The sequence below is a fragment of the Lepus europaeus genome, chromosome 16, assembly GCF_033115175.1.
Source record: "Lepus europaeus isolate LE1 chromosome 16, mLepTim1.pri, whole genome shotgun sequence".
Classification (NCBI taxonomy): Eukaryota; Metazoa; Chordata; class Mammalia; order Lagomorpha; family Leporidae; genus Lepus; species Lepus europaeus.
This window is the reverse complement of record NC_084842.1, coordinates 35688358-35707845: the sequence shown is the minus strand read 5'-3', so window position 1 is coordinate 35707845 and position 19488 is coordinate 35688358. Positions and strand designations below refer to the sequence as shown.

General features: G+C 36.4%; 1 protein-coding gene across 4 annotated transcripts in view; it reads right to left on the bottom strand.

Annotated features, from left to right (window-relative positions):
- Positions 1-629: 629 nt before the first annotated feature.
- Positions 630-19488, bottom strand: part of HPGD (15-hydroxyprostaglandin dehydrogenase) — a 31275-nt gene continuing 12416 nt past the window's right edge. Inside the window, exons 4-7 of one of the 4 annotated variants that reach the window (XM_062213472.1) lie at positions 18910-19006; positions 6835-6911; positions 3627-3790; positions 630-2627 (exon numbers count right to left, since the gene is read on the bottom strand). In XM_062213472.1, the coding sequence (XP_062069456.1) occupies positions 2501-2627; positions 3627-3790; positions 6835-6911; positions 18910-19006 (465 nt within the window). In that variant the 3' untranslated portion in view covers positions 630-2500. Of the gene's footprint in view, positions 2628-3626; positions 3791-4702; positions 4859-6834; positions 6912-18909; positions 19007-19488 lie in introns of those variants that run through there. The other 3 variants (XM_062213473.1, XM_062213474.1, XM_062213475.1) reach the window with 3 other exon arrangements.

Sequence of the window (19488 nt, the reverse complement as noted above, 5' to 3'; positions counted from 1 at the left end):
TATAGCACTGATCCAAAGTATTGCATAGAAAATTTCTGGAATAAGCAATCCATAAGGTTTAAATTGCACCCCATTTTGACTAGCATGATCAAATCTCATGGCTTCTTGTTGCTGCCCAGGATGTGAACCATTCATTTGTCCAGCATATCCACAATGTATTTGCTACCCACCTATTAGTCATTTATTAGTCACTTTGTTATCAGACTGTTGGAATATTGTAGTGCTTTCGTTCAAGGAAACTTATCTTACCTAAAATGATTTTTATATCAGAAAATTGTGTTGGAAAGTGTAATGTTATTCTCTCTCTCTCTCTTTAAATATTTACTTATTTATTTGAAAGGCAGAGTTACGGAGAGAGAGAGAGAGAAAGAAATATCTTACTGTTGGTTTACTCCCCAAATTATCACAAGTGCCAGGGCAAGGCCAGGCCAAAACCAGGAGCCAGGAGCTGGATAAGAAGTAGAGCAGCCAGGAATTGAACCAGGGCCATATGAGATTCCAGCATTACAGGTGGTGGCATAACCCTCTGCACCACAGCCTGCCCCAATTATCAATCTCTTAATCTTTTTTTGAATATCCAAATATTTGTTGTTTTACTGTTCTTAAAATTTAAACAGCATTTATTAAGAAAAATACATTAAAAAGGAATACATATTATTTACATTAAGATCCGTATGAACAATACAATTAAGGAAACCAAGTGCCCCTCCCCCAAATTGATTTAATTAGTTTTCTCAACCAATTACATGGAAATATCAAAAATCACTATAGCTTTACTTAAAGTGATTTATAGAAAGGAAGTTTAAAGCAAAGTAAGCTTTTAACATACACCTTTTTTCCAGTTCTATTTAGTAAATATCCAAAAGGTTTTTGGATTAAAAAAAAAAAACTAATTCAAAGCATAAATTATAGTGAAATTGCCAGTAGAAGAAATAATCCATAAATGAAAAGTTCCAAGCATATATTTACATTAGAGTGACATAATATTAGTAAGATAAATGAGACTGCACACACCTACATCATTCACTGGTTGGTCACTGCCAGAGTACACAAACAAGTTTGTGCCTAATATTATATTTTATCTCTATCAGATGTTCACTGACATCCATTTTTCGATGTTGAATATCTTACATGCAACTCTAGACTAATATTCATATTCAGATTATCCCTTTAAAATGTAGGCAACAGTTCCCTGTGGTAGAATTAAAAAAGCAAAGTACGATAACATTACAATCTCTAGGAAATCCTTATCAGTCTCACATGGTTAAGTTTTGCTATAAGCTAGGTTTGGAGTTAGCAGGCAGAATGAGTCACTTACACAATATTTGTTTGAGGAATTGATTAATCTGGGAATCTTGTGCTTTTGCTGTTATGAACATTAATTATTGCGTGAGAGAGTGTTGTCCAGAGCAGGTGCTTTTAATCACTGTACCTTAAAATATCTGACAGTGAGAAGGGCAAAACATTACAGATAATTTTTCCTCCATGTTACCATGAATTTCTGCATATATACAAAAACATTTATACTTGTGGCTACGACAAAATTGGTGTATCTCCTCAATAGGTATACACAAAGTTCTAAGTAATTTGTGAGATTAGAATAAAGAATTTTATTGAAAGGTAAACACTTTTGAAATTGATACAAATTTTAAAAAGTTTATTAAAGTTTTAATGAGCATATCTTAAACATAACATTTTATAAAAAATTTTAATGAGCATGTCTTAACTATAAAATTTTAGGAGCACTAGCATACTTTTCTTCTATAACTGTTAAAATTTTCATTCCTGAGATTTTTTGAGTCAATTAAAGTTCTTTAAGTTATGAAGACAGAAACATATTTCCTACTTGGGAGGCTGAATGAACGGTGACTCAACGGTCTCCGTGGGTTGCTTTTCATCATTTTTCTGTACACCAGAGTTCCCAAAATACTCTCATTTATTCCTAACCACTGGCTCCAAAATATGCCACATCTTTAAAAAAGTGAAAATTTCATCTTAAAGATGGCACATAAGTAAAACTATTATTACTATACATTTGTCATTATGAACTAGCTTCCCTCTTTTAAAGTGTGAAAATATAAACAAAATGAGTTTTCTACATCTGGTTGGATTTAAATAGTAATTCAAGTATCTCCTTTAAAATTATTCTCTGAAAAACAGTATTTATGAACTACAGATTTTAAATACATTTTCTGAAAGGCAGAATATTCCTTGGATATCCTTTGCTTTAATCAGTACTTACACTGTAAAGGCCACATGTTATTGCATCTTAGCTTTTGTCTATTACTTTTTATTTATATTTAAGTATTCCTATACTTAAATAATTGCATTTAGAAAAATGTTAACATCAAATGCATGAAGGAAAGACTCCAAAAAATTAACAGCAAGTGCATGAAAGAAGGCTTCTAACATTTCATTTAAGAAGTTATAGACAAATGAAGATAATGGTGTGAATCAGTCATTTGCACTAATTTTCATTTATGGTTCATATATAAGATGTTCAAGGAGATGGAAATGTATCATAGTCTTGAAAATGAATTCCCTTTGAAGTTGTGATCTTCATAATAGCACCATTTAAAGCATCATCTTCAATGAGTGTTATTAATCCATTAGCAATCATTGATGGGCTAAAAATAAGAGAAACATTGGAAGTTGTAAACTAAAGAATGAAGCACAGAATCATTTCATTTTAAACAATTTTCTGAATAACCTACAACTTTAGACAGGTAAGAAGGAAATATATGCTAGTAAGTTGTTGCTAAAGCCAATCTTTATCCAGTTGGATATTAATTAAATTATATACAAAATTTAATGGTATAGTTCCATGTTGAACCTAGTATTTTGATAGGAAATATTTATATTCATTATTTGCACTTAGAATCTGACAATTTTTCTCATTTTTATCTTATCAGTGTATATTAGACTTACCAGATAGAATTATTAGAGGAGAAATATGATGAATTATAACTAGCATTTATTTTTTACTTATTGATATTGTAAATATCTTACATGTATCATCTTAAAAGGTCTTTAGGTTTGTTTTAGTATTATCACTACTTTCCATGTGAGAAAATTGAAGTACCTACAAATCTAATGAATAAGTTCAATGTCAGTGGTGGAGCTGGGATTTGATCCTGGCTATGATTCAGTGCTGTGAAAGCCTAAACTACTCTGATTCCAACACAATTTCCTATGTGTGGGGGGAGGGTGGAGGCAGAGGGAGAGGGAGTGGGAGATGGAGGAGGAGGAGAGAGAGAGAGAGAGTGAACAAATTGGTCAACTGTTTTTATGAAAGTGGTTGAAATTATGGGACCAAACAAAATTTCACAAAGGTATACTTGAGTATTGCTCAGAATTTACACAGATAAGCATCATTGCCTTCAATGATGACTAAGTTAAGGTGACTAAATACCACCATTTAAAAAAGAAAATTTGATTATGGCTGAAGGTATTAATGAAACTTCACATTTCAAAGTAAAATTCATATTATATAGCACATTGTATTCAGAAGCCTCCCAAATTTTTATTCCAGAGAAGACATAATCAAAACTTGAAAGTCTGCATTAGTTTCTCAAATGTAATTTCTTCCTCTTTATTGTTATCAGATAAGAGAAAGTTCTACTTACTCCAAAATTCCATAGTATTTCATCATATCCTTGATATGATCCTTATATTCTATATATTGTCCCATGTTTTCTTCTTTTTCAATGGATTCAAGGATGGGCGTGTTGACAAAGGCTGGGCAAATGGCATTCAGCCTCACACCACTGTTCATGAGATTAGCAGCCATCTGTCAAGCAGAAGCAGAATGTTGCATGTTTCAGCAGTTTTGTAAATGGGCGGGGTAATTAAGTCCACTTAAAAGACTCTGATGTGAAAAAATACTAGTTAGGTATCCTCCCAACTTTGTAACATGACTGGTAAGCAGAAGGACAGTAAAAGAACACATGGCCTGTGCTGTGGCATAGGATAGCCTCCGTGTGCAGCAACGGCATCCCATTTGGGCAACAGTTTAAATTTTTCAGTTGCTCCACTTCCAATCCAGCTCGCTGCTAATGTGTCTGGGATAGCAGTGGACAACAGCTCAAGTGCTTGGGCCCTTGTACCCACATGGGAGACCCGGATGAAGTTCCTGGCTCCTGGCTTTGGTCTGGCCAAACCCCAGTCATTAAGGCTATTTGGGGAGTGAACCAGCGAATGAAAGACCTCTCTCTTTCTGTCTCTCTCTCACTCACTCGCTCTGGCACTCTGGCTTTGAAACAAATAAAATAAATCTTCTAAAAACAAAAGAGCACATACATATGGTAGTGAATTTTATTCCTGAAAGTCTTGCCTACTTAATATTTTAAAAACTATTAATACTGGATAACTCTGGGAATACTTAAACACCTAAGCTGCTCTTGGATACTGAACTTTGAGGAACCTGAAGATAAGTAACAGAGGCTTAGAATTTATATCCTGTTTTCATTGAAAGATTATTTTTGTATAGCTGAGAATATTTGCTTAAAGCACACATCTAGTGGAAGATTTTAGGATATTTGTTGACTTCAAAGATAATCTTAAAAATCTGCACTATCAGGAAGACAAAGTATTTTCAGACTTACATTCTTTGGCTTAATTTTCAATTGCTAGATTTTTACTTAAATTGTTTGTGAAACAATTTTTCATTATGTATACATTCCATATTTGCGGATTCACTTACTTGCTAAAATTTATCTGGACCTCAAGCGAAGAATCAATGCCTGCGGAGTATTTGTGGATATGAAGCGAGCAGTGAGAAACTGAGGCACTGATGTGCATGTTGCTGCTGAGGTATGCCTTGCCATGGTTGCTCATTTTTCTGCTTTCTGTGATTTTGCTGTTTTTTTAAAAAGAGATTTATTTTATTTATTTGAAAGACAGAGTTACAGAGAGAGGGGTCTTCCATCTGCTGGTTCACTCCCCAGATGGCCGCATCGGCTGGAGCTGTGCTGATCCAAAGCCAGGAGCCAGAAGCTCCTTCCGGGCCTCCCACATGGGTGCAGGGGTCCAAGGACTTGGGCCATCTCCCACTGTTTTCCCAGGCCTTAGCAGAGAGCTGGATTAGAAGAGGATTAGAAGAGCTGGATTAGAACCGGCGCCCATATGGGATTCCGGTGCTTCAGGCCAGGGCTTTAACCCACTGCGCCACAGCGCCACCCCCAGATTTTGCTGTTTAACATGATCTTCAAGCATAGTGGAAAGAGTTGTGTGGTGACAGGTGTATGAAGATTGTGAGGTGTGTTAGTGAAAATCTGCATGTTAGATTAGCTTTACTCAGGCATGAATTACAAGTGCTGATAGCCTTGAGATCAATAGTCATATGATAATAAAGTATCTTTAAGTAGAAATACACAGAAAGTGATTGATTGAGTGGTTTATCAGTGTTGTGACCAGAGGCTCTCAGGAACTTAGCTTTATATTTCTTCCAAGAACAATGGTTTGTTAGTCATTAATGATAATGTGTATACAAGTGGCTGCTTAAAACATAACGACTATTAATGATGATTTTAGAAGTTTCTTATCTTGTGCTTTAAGTAAAACATTTCCAATCTTTATGATTTACTTTGCTTAAAATAGCTTTATATATTCATAAAAGTTGGGTCAAAGGTTAAATCTTTCCAATTTAATAAAAATTTCCAATAAATTTAAGAGTCTAAGGATTATTTTATTGTCTTTTTGATGGAATGATTACCATTCACATTTATGTTTGTTCTGTCTCCTAAGACTTCTTGTGTCAATGTTTTTCTCTTCATCAGTTTTGCTACTCTCTTTGTCTCACCTGGGGTACTGGAGCTCTCACAACCGTTCTTTGCTTGTCTACACTTCGCTTTGTATTACCTTTCCCAAATAGCAGACAGAATGGTTTTCTGAAGTAGAAATACGATCATGTAACTGTTGAAATCTTTACTTAGTATATACTAAATTGATCTTCTGTATATAAAGATAATTGAAAATGAATCGATGTGAATGGGATGGGAGAGGGAGTGGGAGACGGGATGGTTGCGGGTGGGAGGGAGGTTATGGGGGGAAAGTGCTATAATCCGAAAGTTGTACTTTGGAAATTTATATTTATTGTTTTTTTTAATAAAAGTTAAAAAAAGAAATATGATCATGTTACGCATAAAAGACCACGGACAGCTGCACTTGGAAAAGATCTTAGCTCACAATCATGGTTCATGGTTCATAAGTCATTTTTGGTCTGACTTCTATTTATACATCCGGTCATACTTCATCCTCCTTGCATTTGCTTGCCAGGATCCATTCAAGCTGCCTTTTGTCAGTTACTAGAAAAGGCAAGCTTTCTCACCTCATGCTATCAGGGCCCTGTAGTCAGGTAGATCTAAAATATTGTTCTAAGCTCTGTATCCCTTTCACCCTAGGTCTCCATGGAGACGTTGCCTTTGCTCTACCAAGTAAATCCCTGACCCCACCGCTCCTTTCAGCCTCCTGTGCACTCACTTTCATTGTCTTTCCAGTGAAAGTAATGTCTGGAGCCTACTGCATGTTCTGCTTAAGGAAGCCTGAAGGTAATGTTTAAATTTGGAGTCATTTTAAAAAAAGGGTGTCATCATTTATCTTTAGAATATTTTTCAACAACACATCTGGGTTTAGAATTATTTCATTTAAAAATAGTATATTCTTTAATTGCTTCTTTCTGTTATCTAAAAGTGATTTTCATAATAAAAATTGAAATATATTATTTTTCTACCTTTTTAGATATACTGCATTCTTAAATTATTAATCTCTACTTTATAAGATCCATGTTTCCTGTGTGTACACAAAGCGAAATAGATATAATGATTATATTCTCACCGCAGCTGAGCGTGTGAATCCAATTATTCCATGCTTTGAAGCACAATAAACAGGTTGTTGTGCAACAGGCATGAGTCCTGAAACAAATAAAAAATGTAAAAATTTGATTTAAAAGTAAGTAGACTCTACCCAATAATGGCTATCAATTAAACATTTTTATAGCTGTTTCAGTTTAAAATTAATTTGGAAAAGACAGCTTTGTAAAACTCAGTTGCCTTGGCTAGTTTAGACTTTACAGAATTTACAGTAGGTAAGTTACATCTAGAGATACAGCCAAGTGAGATGTAAAAGTTTTTCTGCCTCCCTAGCTTTCTGGAAAGTCAGGGAAGTCAACACTATCTAAAACACACGGAGAATCATCTTCAATGTCAGTAAATTATCATCTAATTTTTAGTTTTTAAGCCTGGATTTTAAAAGGTATATATTTTACATTTTTAAGACTTTTAAATGACTATAAGAATTGACTAAAAGGGATTTGGATACTATTAGCTTCTGTTATTAAATTAGTATGCAGTTCCCTGTCAGCAATTTGTCTCAAATGATGCCTCTAAGAGTTTAAGAACATAATTTATTTCAATTTTTATTTGTAGTAGATATCTAGACATTCTTGCCCTCTAATTTAGGATGATAATATGGAAATAAAAATTATTGATCATTTTTTATTTCCTTTCAATAGAATTCAATTGATTATAGAATTTTAAAATTTTCTACATACAAACCATAGTAACTAATTAAACTCATGGTCTGGAGAAAAAAGCAGTATTATAGATTAGATGATGGTATTTCAAAATTTTTGTAAAGTGGAATTAAAATATTAGCTATCCTGGTGCAAAAATTTTGAAATGCATATTTTTTTTCATAATAAAACATTTTCCATGAACTTTTTGGAAGACCCTTCATATACCGTATTTCTCCCCTAATTATCAGCTTACTCATTTTCCTAAAGGAAACAAATAAGTAAATATAACTTATTTTACCAAACTATTATGATCAAGCTTATTTTTCTTAATATGTCATTTGACTAGATATTTATGTATTTCAGTTTTTAGTTAATTTCTTAGATTCATTTGTAATAATGCTACTAAATTTTTTAAAGATTTATTTGAAAGAGTTACACGGATAGAGGGAAGGCAGAGAGAGCGAGAGAGCGAGAGAGAGAGAGAGAGAGACCAACAGACAGAGATGTCTTCCATTCGATGGTTCACTCCCCAATTGGCGGCAATGGCTAGAGCTGTGCAGATCCAAAGCCAGGAGCCAGGAGCTTCCTCTGGGTCTCCTACGTGGGTGCAGGGGCCCAAGGACTTCGGCCACCTTCCACTGCCTTCCCAGGCCATAGCAGGGAGCTGGATGGGAAGTGGAGCAGCCGGGTCTCGAACTGGCATCCATATAGGATGCCAGTGCTTCAGACCAGGGCATTAACTAGCTGTGCCATAGCGCCAGCCCCATAATACTACTTTTAAAATCTGTGATTTCTGAATCAAGAAACAATGATCCCAGATTATTATAATGTTATTAATATCAAATGTCATGCTAATAATACTAAATTATTCTGCTGAAGCATGTTTATCTCCACCCAGCTAACTATTCCCAGAACACCACCACTCAGTCGAGAGTGTTGTGCCAAAGTTCAGCAATAAATGCAGACCTTAACCACTCCCTTGGTGGCTGCCAGGTCTCAATTTATAAAGTATGTTTGCTCAAGAGCAGTTTAAATCCCTGAGGATGGTAGATCACAGGTAGCATGTCTAACTAGTGATCTCAAAGTATATCACATGTTGGTTCTCTTGTTGTTCTGGGTTAAGTAAAATGTGTAAGTTAATTAAGTTTATCAGTGGTAGTCAACAAGAATTTATAATGTCTCCCCAGGGTACATAGGTATGCTAGGAGTTTGTGAAAATAAATAGGTGTAGCCAGACATTACTGCTTCTTGTTCTTTTAAGTTAGTCCTTGTCTTACCCATTCTTTTAGTGTTTAATGAGACAAAGGCATTGGTTGTAGGATGATGTTCACTGCTGCAGAAAATGCAATGTGAACTTTAATCAGCAATAAGTTAGTTGACACATCCACACACAAAAATCACAAGATATTGTTCAGGAATGTTGTCAAAAATGAATTTGGAATTGAATTTTGCTGCATATGCAGAGATGATGAACTTCTGAATTTGAGATAGCTCAAGATGTCACAAAAGTGAAAAAAATCAAATACAGTTTTGTGTGTTCAGGTATAAGCATAAGTAGCACAAAATAGATATTTCCTTTAAAGGTAGAATTATAAAAGCAGACCAGCATGTGAAAGATCCTACTTGCATTTTTAAAATGGACCTTGGTTTTATGAATCTCATAACAAGCTAATGACATTTTTATTGTTATCCTGCAAAATGTTTGTTATCCTGCAAAATGCTTACTCTTATATTGCTTTTGCTTTCTAATGTTAGACTAAGGCTATGTAAATCAGTTTTAGACATTTGGAAACCTAGCTTTCTTTTTTTGTTATTTCTTTGCCCTTTTTGTGGTTTTATTTTATGGAGATATAATTGACGTGCATTTAAAACTGTATATGTAAAATGTACAATTTGCCAAGTTTTGACATACGTATGCACCAATGAGACCATGACTACAATCAAGACAATGAGTATACCCCTCATCCTAACAGCTTCCTTGCACCCTTTGGTAATCTCTTCTTCATATCTCCTTCTCACCAGGCAACTACAGATCTGCTTTGTGCTTCTATAGTTTGCATTTTGTAGAATTCTGCAATCATGTTTTCTGTGGTTCTTTCAGCATAATTATTTTGAGATTCATACATGTTGTAGTATGTATGAATTGTTCAGTTTTTTGGCTAAATAGTAAGATTATACCACTGTAAGGATATACCATTAATTGCACATACTGCTTATTCACTAGTTTATAAATGTTTTTTGATTTGGGTTATGTTTGACAGTATTAAAAAGGTAAATGGGGGCCAGCATTGTACTGTAGCAGGTTAAACTGCTGCCTATGATGCCAGCATCCAATATAGGCTCCAGTTTGAATCCTGGCTAATCCACTTCCAATCCAGCTCCCTGATAATGCTCCTGTGAAAGCAGCGGAAGATGACACTAGTGCTTGAGCTCCTGTCACACATGGGGGAGACCTGGATGGAGTTACAGGCTCCTGGTTTAAACTTGGCTCAGCCCTAGCTATTGTAGCCATTTGGAGAGTGAAACAGCAGATGGAAGATCTCTCTCTGCCCTTCAAATAAAGAAATATAAATCTTGAAAAAATAAGAAGGTGTCAAAAGATAAAAATAAAAAAATAGAATTCTCTTTACCTTCTTAGAGAAAATAGAGAATTCTATTTTTATTTATTTATTTTTTTGACAGGCAGAGTGGACAGTGAGAGAGAGAGAGACAGAGAGGAAGGTCTTCCTTTTCCGTTGGTTCACCCCACAGTGGCCGCTGCGGCTAGCGTGCTGCGGCAGGCCGGCGCACCACGCTGATCCGAAGCTAGGAGCCAGGTGCTTCCTCCTGGTCGCCCATGCAGGTGCAGGGCCCAAGGACTTGGGTCATCTTCCACTGCACTCCCGAGCCACAGCAGAGAGCTGGACTGGAAGAGGAGCAACAGGGACAGAATCTGGTGCCCTGACCGGGACTAGAATCCGGGGTGCCGGCGCCGCAGCGGGAGGATTAGCCTATTGAGCCGCGGCCCCCTGCTGAGAATTCTATTTTTTAAAATATTTGTTTATTCTATTTTAAAGCTAGAGTTACAGAGAGGCAGGGGCAGAGAGAGAGAGAGAGAGAGAGAGAGAGAGAGAGAGAGAGGTCTTCCATTTGCTGGTTCACTTCCCAGATGGCCGCAACGGCCGGAGCTGCGCCAATCCAAAGCCAGGAGCCAGGAACTTCCCCAGGTCTCTCAAGCAGGTTCAGGGGCCCAAGGACTTGGGCCATCCTCCACTGCTTTTCCAGGCCGTAGCAGGGAGCAGGATCAGAAGTGGAGAAGCTGGGACTCGAATTGGCACCCATATGGGATGCCGGCTCTGTAGGTGGTGGCTTTACTGGCTATGCCACAGCACTGGCCCCAGAATTCTATTTTTCATTGTATTTAGTCCAGTTGTAGTTAATTTAATTAGAGAGTTTTCCTTTGATCTCCCTAACACTTGTGGAATTAAAAAAATATTTATTTTTTATTTATTTGAAAGATGGATAGGGAAAGAGGAAAGGAAGCAAGGAGAGAGAAAGAGCAATGAGAAATCCTTCTTCTATATGCTGGTTAATTCCCCCAATGCTTACAAGAATAAGAGCTTAGCCATGCCAAAGCCAGGAGCCAGGAATTCAATCTGGGTCTCCAAGGTGGGTAGCAAGGATCCAACTTCTTGAGCCATCACCTGCTGCTTCCCAGAGTCTTAGTTAGCCAGAAGCTGGAGTCAGAATTCCAATGTGGAACGTAGGCATCTCAATCAGCATATTACTAGTGTACCAAATGCCTGCCTCTATTGTGTCTGTTATGTTTTGAGAAGATGAGGTACTTTAGTGATTTGCAGTGCTTTGTCTCCAACTTGCCAGTTGACTGTCAATATAGAAAATACTATCTGTGCTTCCAATTGCTGAATTGAAAATGGAGGCTAAAAGGAGGAAGAAAAGCTTTCAAGTTTTTTTTTTTTTTCTTTTGGCAAAGACTTTTTTTTGAAGGCAAAGTTTTTTTTTAAGCAATCAAACATTTACTATTGGGTCTCAAGATCAATTTTTCTTTTTTAAATATATTACTGCTATTGTGATTTAGCTTCAGAATTGGTTTACTATCACTTTAGACTTACAACACCAACATATGTTAGTTTTTTGTCTTTCAAATAAAAATTGTGTTCTGAGCCTGGTGATCCAGGTCAGCATATAGAATTGGGATGAGTGTACATGATATGACACTTGGGATACCACAAGTGTGATAGTTGATTTATATTGTGCTCCCTAAGGTTCCTAGAGTTTCCAACCTATACACATACACATGACAGTCATCTGGATCAAAAAGAAGGGTCAAAAAGAAGGAACTATCAGAAGTGGCAATAAACGAGCTAAGTGTTGTACCACTGAAATTAAGGAAGTTTAAGAAGCTTAAAGTAGTTACTGGTGTCCAGGACAGAATCAAATGAGACCCACTCTCAGAGATATGAAACATGTCTCACTACCCTCATCTGAAAATAATACCCCTTTGACCTCATATATTTCTGTCTGTCATTTTGCTCACCAAAAAATATCCTCAAAGGAGTTTGCATATTCATGATCCCCACTTTCCTTAGCTTTCCCTTATTCCACACACTCTAATCAGGACCACTGTTGACCACTCCAAAGAGAGCTTTTGGGTGGTGCCAAGCAGCAACATCTTGCTAAGGCTTAATCTCTGTCTTTACCTTGCTTGATCTCTTTCTTAGTAGCAACTCACACTATGCTCGCCTTGAAACACCTCCTCTTTATTCCGGTCTCTCTTGGCCTCACACTCACTGGCAGCTCCTTCTTCATGTGCTTTGCTGGCTCTCCCTCCTTTCCCAGACCCACAACATGCTTGAAAAGTTGTTCCTGCCTCCATTTTTTGTAGACATTCTCTTCCCAAGTGATTTTATTCACTCATAGGGATGAAACTTCATCCTCTCAAATTTTCTCTTTGACACACACACACACACACATACCCCCTACACACATTATTCTCAAATTAAAACTTCAAATACCCAGCCATGATCTTTTACTCTGCCTTGACCTCTTGAGAGGGATATTTGGAGTATTTATTGTTGTGTTTTCTAATTTTTTCTTTTGCATTAGGGCTAATTCAAAAATTTTGTTAAGATGTAATTCTTTTCAGAAATACATGTTCAGTACCAATAAGTGCAAAGTAGAGTAAAAATTTGTTTTAAATATAGTAAATCAAAGCACATAACAAATGGGCAGACCACTATTTCATCAAAACATCATTTCTTACACTATTTTACCATTTAAAAAATCCTTTTATCAAGAGAATAGCAAGTTTCATTTCTGAAACTTTGAAAATTAGACAGCAGCTAATCCTAATTCAAAAGGATTTAGAGGACTAAATTCATACTGGGCCAGTGCTGTGGCATAGAGGGTTACACTGCCATCTGCAGAGCCAGCATCCCATATGGGTTCTGGTTTGAGTTCCAGCTGTTCCACTTCCGATCCAGCTCCCTGTTAATGTTCCTAGGAAAACAATGGAAGATGGCCCAAATCCTGAGGTCCCTGCACCCATGTTAGAGACCCAGAAGAAGCTCTTGACTCCTTGCTTCAGCCTGGCCCAGCCCTGGCTGTTGCCACCATTTGGGGGAGTAAACCAGAGGCTATAAGACCTCTCTGTCACTCTTCTCCCTCTCTGTAACTTTGACTTTCAAAGTGAGTAAAATAAATCTTCAAAAACAGAAAAAAAATCAGTTTAAAAAGAAGTACATTCATGTTACAAGTATGTGTTTATAACCTTTTAAGTGCAAAGCACAATGAAGTCCTATTTTAAATGTATTCAATTGAAATGTATAAAATTAATAGGATGACTCATGGTGCAGCAGTGGAAATCAACAGGTTAAATAGGCCACTCGATTACCACTTCTCAGGGAGCTTTAATAGCTAAATGACTATAGAACTCGTTGCACAATAAATATGTTTTTTTAAAATATATATATAATATATATATAAAATATATATATAGTGAGCCTCCCATCGTTCAAGTATACTTATAGAATTGAAAAAAGATTCTTTCCCAAAGTATCAGATTTATGTTTGTTGTAACTGTAAGTTTACAAAAATATCAGTAGGGGGAAAAATTCTACCCACAAACAAAAAAAATTTACTCTGCATAATATGAGATTGATAACTATCTATGTTTATATCTATATATTAATATCTATACTTGTACAGCATTAAAAATAACTGAAAATTTCATATACCTTTATAGAACAAATAAAAAGTCATTTAGAAAAATGAAATTTAAATTCAATGTCCACATTAATTTATCGATACTTAATAGTCTTTCTACCAATATTTGTTACGAATCAAGTCAATCTCATATTTTACAGGCAGTAAAAAATTCCAAAATATTTTGTGCAAAATCTCAAATCTCTTCATGAAGAAAGGGCAGCTGTACTGGATCTTTAAATGCATTTCCTTCTAAGTGGATGGAAACTAAGTAGAATAGTTGAAATAAGAAAAATGATTCAACGTAAGGAAACAGAATGTGAATTTAAGGATACCAATCCTTGTAGCTCAGCAGTTTTGTTAGCAAGCAAATATCTAAATCTCTCATAGTTTTTCTACCATCAGAAAATAAACTGCCTACCCATCTATCTGCTTTCAACCACTACTTCTCTAACATGAGAAAGAAGAAAGAACTAGTGCGGATCTATTTATTTAAGTGCATGCATAAAGCTGACCAAAGTAACATGGACTTCCTCATTGTATTATATTCTACACAATGAGACATCTTTGATGCTTCTTCCTCCACTCATTCTCATATTTGCCATTAGGTTAAGTTCTTTTTTAAAGATTTATTTATTTATTTGAGAGACAGAGTTTAGAGAGAGAGAGAGGGAGAGGGAGAGACGGAGAGAGAGGTCTTCTATCCTCTGGTTCACTCTCCAAATGGCCACAAAGGTCAGAGCTGAGCTGATCCGAAGCCAAGAAGCCAGGAGCTTCTTCCAGGTCTCCCAGATGGTTACATGGGCCCAAGGACTTGGGCCATCCTCTGCTGCTTTCCCAGGTACATTAACAGAGCAGAGGATTGGAAGTGGAGTAGCCAGGACTTGAACTGGTGCCCATATATGATGCCAGCATCACAGGCAGAGGCATAATCTACTATGCCACGGCACCAGCCCATAGGTTAAATTTTAGAGTGACATCACATTAAAAAGTGACATAAAGTTTCATAGCCTCTATATCTTCCACAATAAAAATATTTATGGAAAGATAAATCAAATTGCAAATTCCAGTGATTCATTCTCAGAAAGTTGATCCTAATGTTCCACCAAAGTCCTCCTTCCTAAAATTCAGTCATTGCTTGTACTGTAGTCAGAGGAAACTGAAATGGAGTCTTAATCAATCAAAGAATATCCCCATGCATAAGAAGCTAGCTTCTTACAATGAATGGAGTCAAGGAATGGATCAGCAATGTTTGGGAACAGAATCAGGACCCACTTCAATCATGTTGATATCTTCTACAAGGCTATTAATTTCCTAATATTCCTGTCTTCCACATACTATTAAACCCTAAATATTTTATCCATTCCACAAAGAGCTCATTAACAAATATTTAATCTTTTCTACTGATTCCTTTTAATTTGTGTCTTCTTAATTAGTTTAGGCCAATGACAGAAAAATGGATGCCAGTCTCCATGGACTGGCAGGGACAACTTTACCAGGACTAAGCAGGAGTGGGGTTCAGGAGTGACCATTGGCATCTTGGCAATTAAGGCTCAACAAAAAGAGATAACAGTTCACTCATTCTATGACATACATTGAAATACAGCGATGTAACCACTACTAATTATCACTGCATTTTTAAGGTTATGAGGCCATTTTGAAATTAGTTGTTCAACTATAAATTGGAGGTAATTAAACATTCTTATTGAAGGGATTGTTAATAGTTAAAGTGATATCGTATAGGCAATAGTGTATCACAATGTCTGGAATTGGCAGTTGCTAAATATGTGTAAGGCCCATTTTCTTATATCAAGAGACGTTGTAGATGGTGGTACCAATGTAATTTTCTTATTCTTGGCCTAGAGTTAAAGGACAAAGGTCAGTGTTTTATCTAACCTGAAATTTCTGGTCTGTTATGGCATTCCTGTACAACTATTATTCTTCAGACTGTTGGAATCCCAAAGACCTGGCAACTTAAATATTATGGCTTATTTAAATAGTTTGTGGCCGGCGCCGCAGCTCAATAGGCTAATCCTCTGCCTGCGGTGCCAGCACACCGGGTTCTAGTCCTGGTCGGGGTGCAGGATTCTGTCCTGGTTGCTCCTCTTCCAGGCCAGCTCTCTGCTGTGACACGGGAGTGCTGTGGAGGATGGCCAAGTCCTTGGGCCCTGCACTCCATGGGAAACCAGGAGAAGCACCTGGCTCCTGCCTTCGGATCAGAGCGGTGCGCCAGCCCCAGTGCATCGGCCACGGCGGCCATTGGAGGGTGAACCAACGGCAAAAGGAAGACCTTTCTTTCTGTCTCTCTCTCTCTCACTGTCCACTCTGCCTGTCAAATAAATAAATAAATAGTTTGTTTCACAATAATTGTAGATATGGATCTATAGATCATAGGGTAGAAACTTAGCCTATTTACTTTTTATTTCCATTTTCTTTCTGAAAATCCTCAACAAATATTTACTTCAGTTGAATTTATTATTTGAAGTGGTAATTTTAGCACTTTCACCTTAATACAACTTATAAATTAGTCATTATTTTAGATAAAACTTACAGCACAAATGGATATGTCATTGAACTCTGATTTATGACATGGCTGAACAATTATTTGATTTTCAAATATTTTATTTATTTTAAATTCTGAGTAAGTAAGACCTACAACATAAAAAAGTGTCACTGTGGGGCTTGTTTCTGAGGCACAGAGAGTGTCCCTCATTGACATCAAAATCCAAGGAGCTAAGTATATAGGTAGGTAGAAGAAGGGTTGGTAGGTAGACTCCTTTTCCTGTGACAATTACTTTTTCTTTTCCACTGTTTGAAGCAACTGAAGATGAAAGAAGCATATTTGACCTTTGAGGAATGACTTATGAGAGGCCAACTGCATAAATATCTGCATTAAACCATAATTTGCTCAGCATTGTTGTTCCTTCCAACTTTTTTTAATAGTTAGGCTGGAGGTGACAAAATGAGTGCATGCTTGTATATTGCATTCATAAACAAAAACTCATATAGAAGAGTCCATGTGGTTAAATGATCAAAACAAGCTCTGGAGCTCCGGGTTGGAGCACACCCATCCCTCAATACGCTGAGGAATCACTCTCCACTTTAACTACTCTTGTTTGTTAAATCTATTAATTACATTTGAAACTCTATCTGCGTCAGTGGTCATTACTCATTAACTTCTCTGCCCAAACCAGTGTTTCAACTTAAGCTTTAACTATGACAGGAAAAAGACTACTGAATCTGTGAACGAGATGATGAGGCTAGAGCCTCGTTGCGTTGAATATTACCCAGAGCTATTCTTCAAGATAATCCCCAGTAAGGGGAAAACATCTGAGTAAGGAAGGTTTAGAAAATATGGAATAAGCAAGTATTAGCAATACTTTGGTAACTCCTCAAAGGCGTTTTTGGTCCTCCCACTTCTTTCTAAGTGCTCAGATTCAAGAGCATAAAATCGGTGATGTCATTTCTGAGAAAATGATGAAGACAGCAGGTAAGCAGTAGACTTGGAATTCATACACAGACAATTGGACTGAAGTTTCTTAATTCTTAAACACTAGACTATCTGTCTTTTCTATCTGTGAGTTGGCTATTAATCTGTCTTTCCATCTGTAATCATCTCAGACCAACAGGAAAGTAGAAGAAATAAATGCTATGACTTGAATGGACTAGTGCAATCTGCTAGTCTCTTCAGGCCTCCTGGGCATTGCTTTGATCTCAAGGTTACATTACTAAACCTTCATTGAAATCTTCAGTATTTGTCTCATTTAGTACAAATTGTGAAGTTTTGAAAACATTTGGGAAGCTTACCTGGCTCACAAGCCAAAGCTTACAGTGAAAAAGATTAGATGTCCTTTTTGCTTTCTTCACTAAGAACATGCTTTGTCACACTACCCACTCCTAATTATTAATCCTCTTCTTACGTATCTCAGATATGATATTTGGGGTCATGTGTGTGTCTTTATAATGCAGATAATGCAATGAATTCATATAAATTTAATGACATGACTATTTGGGTTTTAAATTACCTTTTCTGGCAAGGTTACAATTTAATGAATATGGTAGCATTCCAAACTGCTGCTTCCTCTTATTTCCTTCCAAGGTGGAAGGTGACTTCATTTAAGATCCATAAGTAGTTTCTCTTTGTCCAATCTGGTTGATTTGTTACCCTCTCCATTTTTACTGTTTTTCTTTCATGCCAGCCTCCATACCTACTGTACTGATACTGCTTCCTTGTTGCCGTTGGCAAATCTGGTCTCTCTTACCTCTCTTCCCACCCTGGGTTTTCACTAACATACTTTCATCTCATACTAGTTGTTAATAAATTGATTGTTCTGGATAACGTGGTTTTGGATTGCATAGTTTAACTAAGATATTCAGCTGTCCACTAACTCCATTCTTCTCTTAGGAGCACAGTGAGACTAAGACTACATTTTGCAGACTTTTTTGCAGTTAGGTGAACTACGTGATCAAATTCTTTATGGCAATAAGAGCAGAAGTAACACTTGCTCTTATTAGGTTGGAGGTTTAATGAGAGCTGCTGTCTATGCCTCCTCCATGTCCTTTTTCTCTTTTATCTACAGAGAAAATAGTCCACCATTTGGAGACCCTATGTTGAAGATGAATACCTTCTATAAGCTAGATTTTTCTAACTGATATATAAAAGAAGAACATGAGACAAGAATATTGTCTTGAAAGAAATATGGATGAGCAATAAGCTTATTAGCCATGACATGTTTGAGTCTATAGGTTATAGCACTTTAACATATCCCAGCTCCTACATATGACTTTTTAAAAAATTATAAACGTTTATTAAAATCACATGGGAACAGGGATACCTTAATTCTGCTTTAGTGATTTTACTTTGTCAAAGGTGCTTTTAAGTGCTTAGAAGTGCCACAATTACCTTTGAAAAACAGTTACTTTTGGAAAAATATATATGTGTGTATATATATAAATATAATTTTAAAAAATAGTGCTTTAGTGAGGTAACTTAAAAAGCAAAATTTAAGATAACAGAAATAAACATATGGTTCAAGGTTTAGATGTTATGCAGTAGAAAATTCCAGAGAACCATAAAAAAACATAGCTTCAATTTCAAGCTTCATTTGATAATAAATATACTTAAAAGATTTACTTTTATGATCCAAATTACAGTAAGAAACTTTTACAACTAACTCAATACTTGTCCTTACCCGCCATTGATGACATATTGATAATGATGCCGCCTTCTCCTCCATTTTGCTTACTCATGTAATCCAAACCAAGGTAAGTTCCACTGATAACAGAAACCTAATCCAGAGGCACAAATGGAAAAAGAAACAACCATTATTTTTATTGCATATTTATCCACCAAAATTTGTATTGCTTTCTTAGTTTCCTATGGAGATTTCTGAAGTATTATCAGTGAAAGGGTTTGAAAGATTTTCCTTTTTTTTTTCCTTAGGGTTGTCATCATTAGCCCTAGATTTTCTTTTGTTTGCTCAATAGCTGTGGAACTTAATATATGTCTGCAAAATTTGACTTAGTCACCTGAGACTTTTTGATAAAGATTATGCTCCAGTAGCGTTCTATCACTTTCACACAACTTTTCTTTTTTTCTTAAAGACTTTATTTATTAATTTGAAAGGCAGAGTTACAGAGAGAGAGAGAGAGAGAGAGAGAGAGACAGAGACAGAGACAGAGACATAGAGGGAGAGAAAGAAAAGTCTTCCATTATCTGATTCACTCTCCAAATGGCCACAAAGGCCAGGACTGGGCCATGCCAAAGTTAG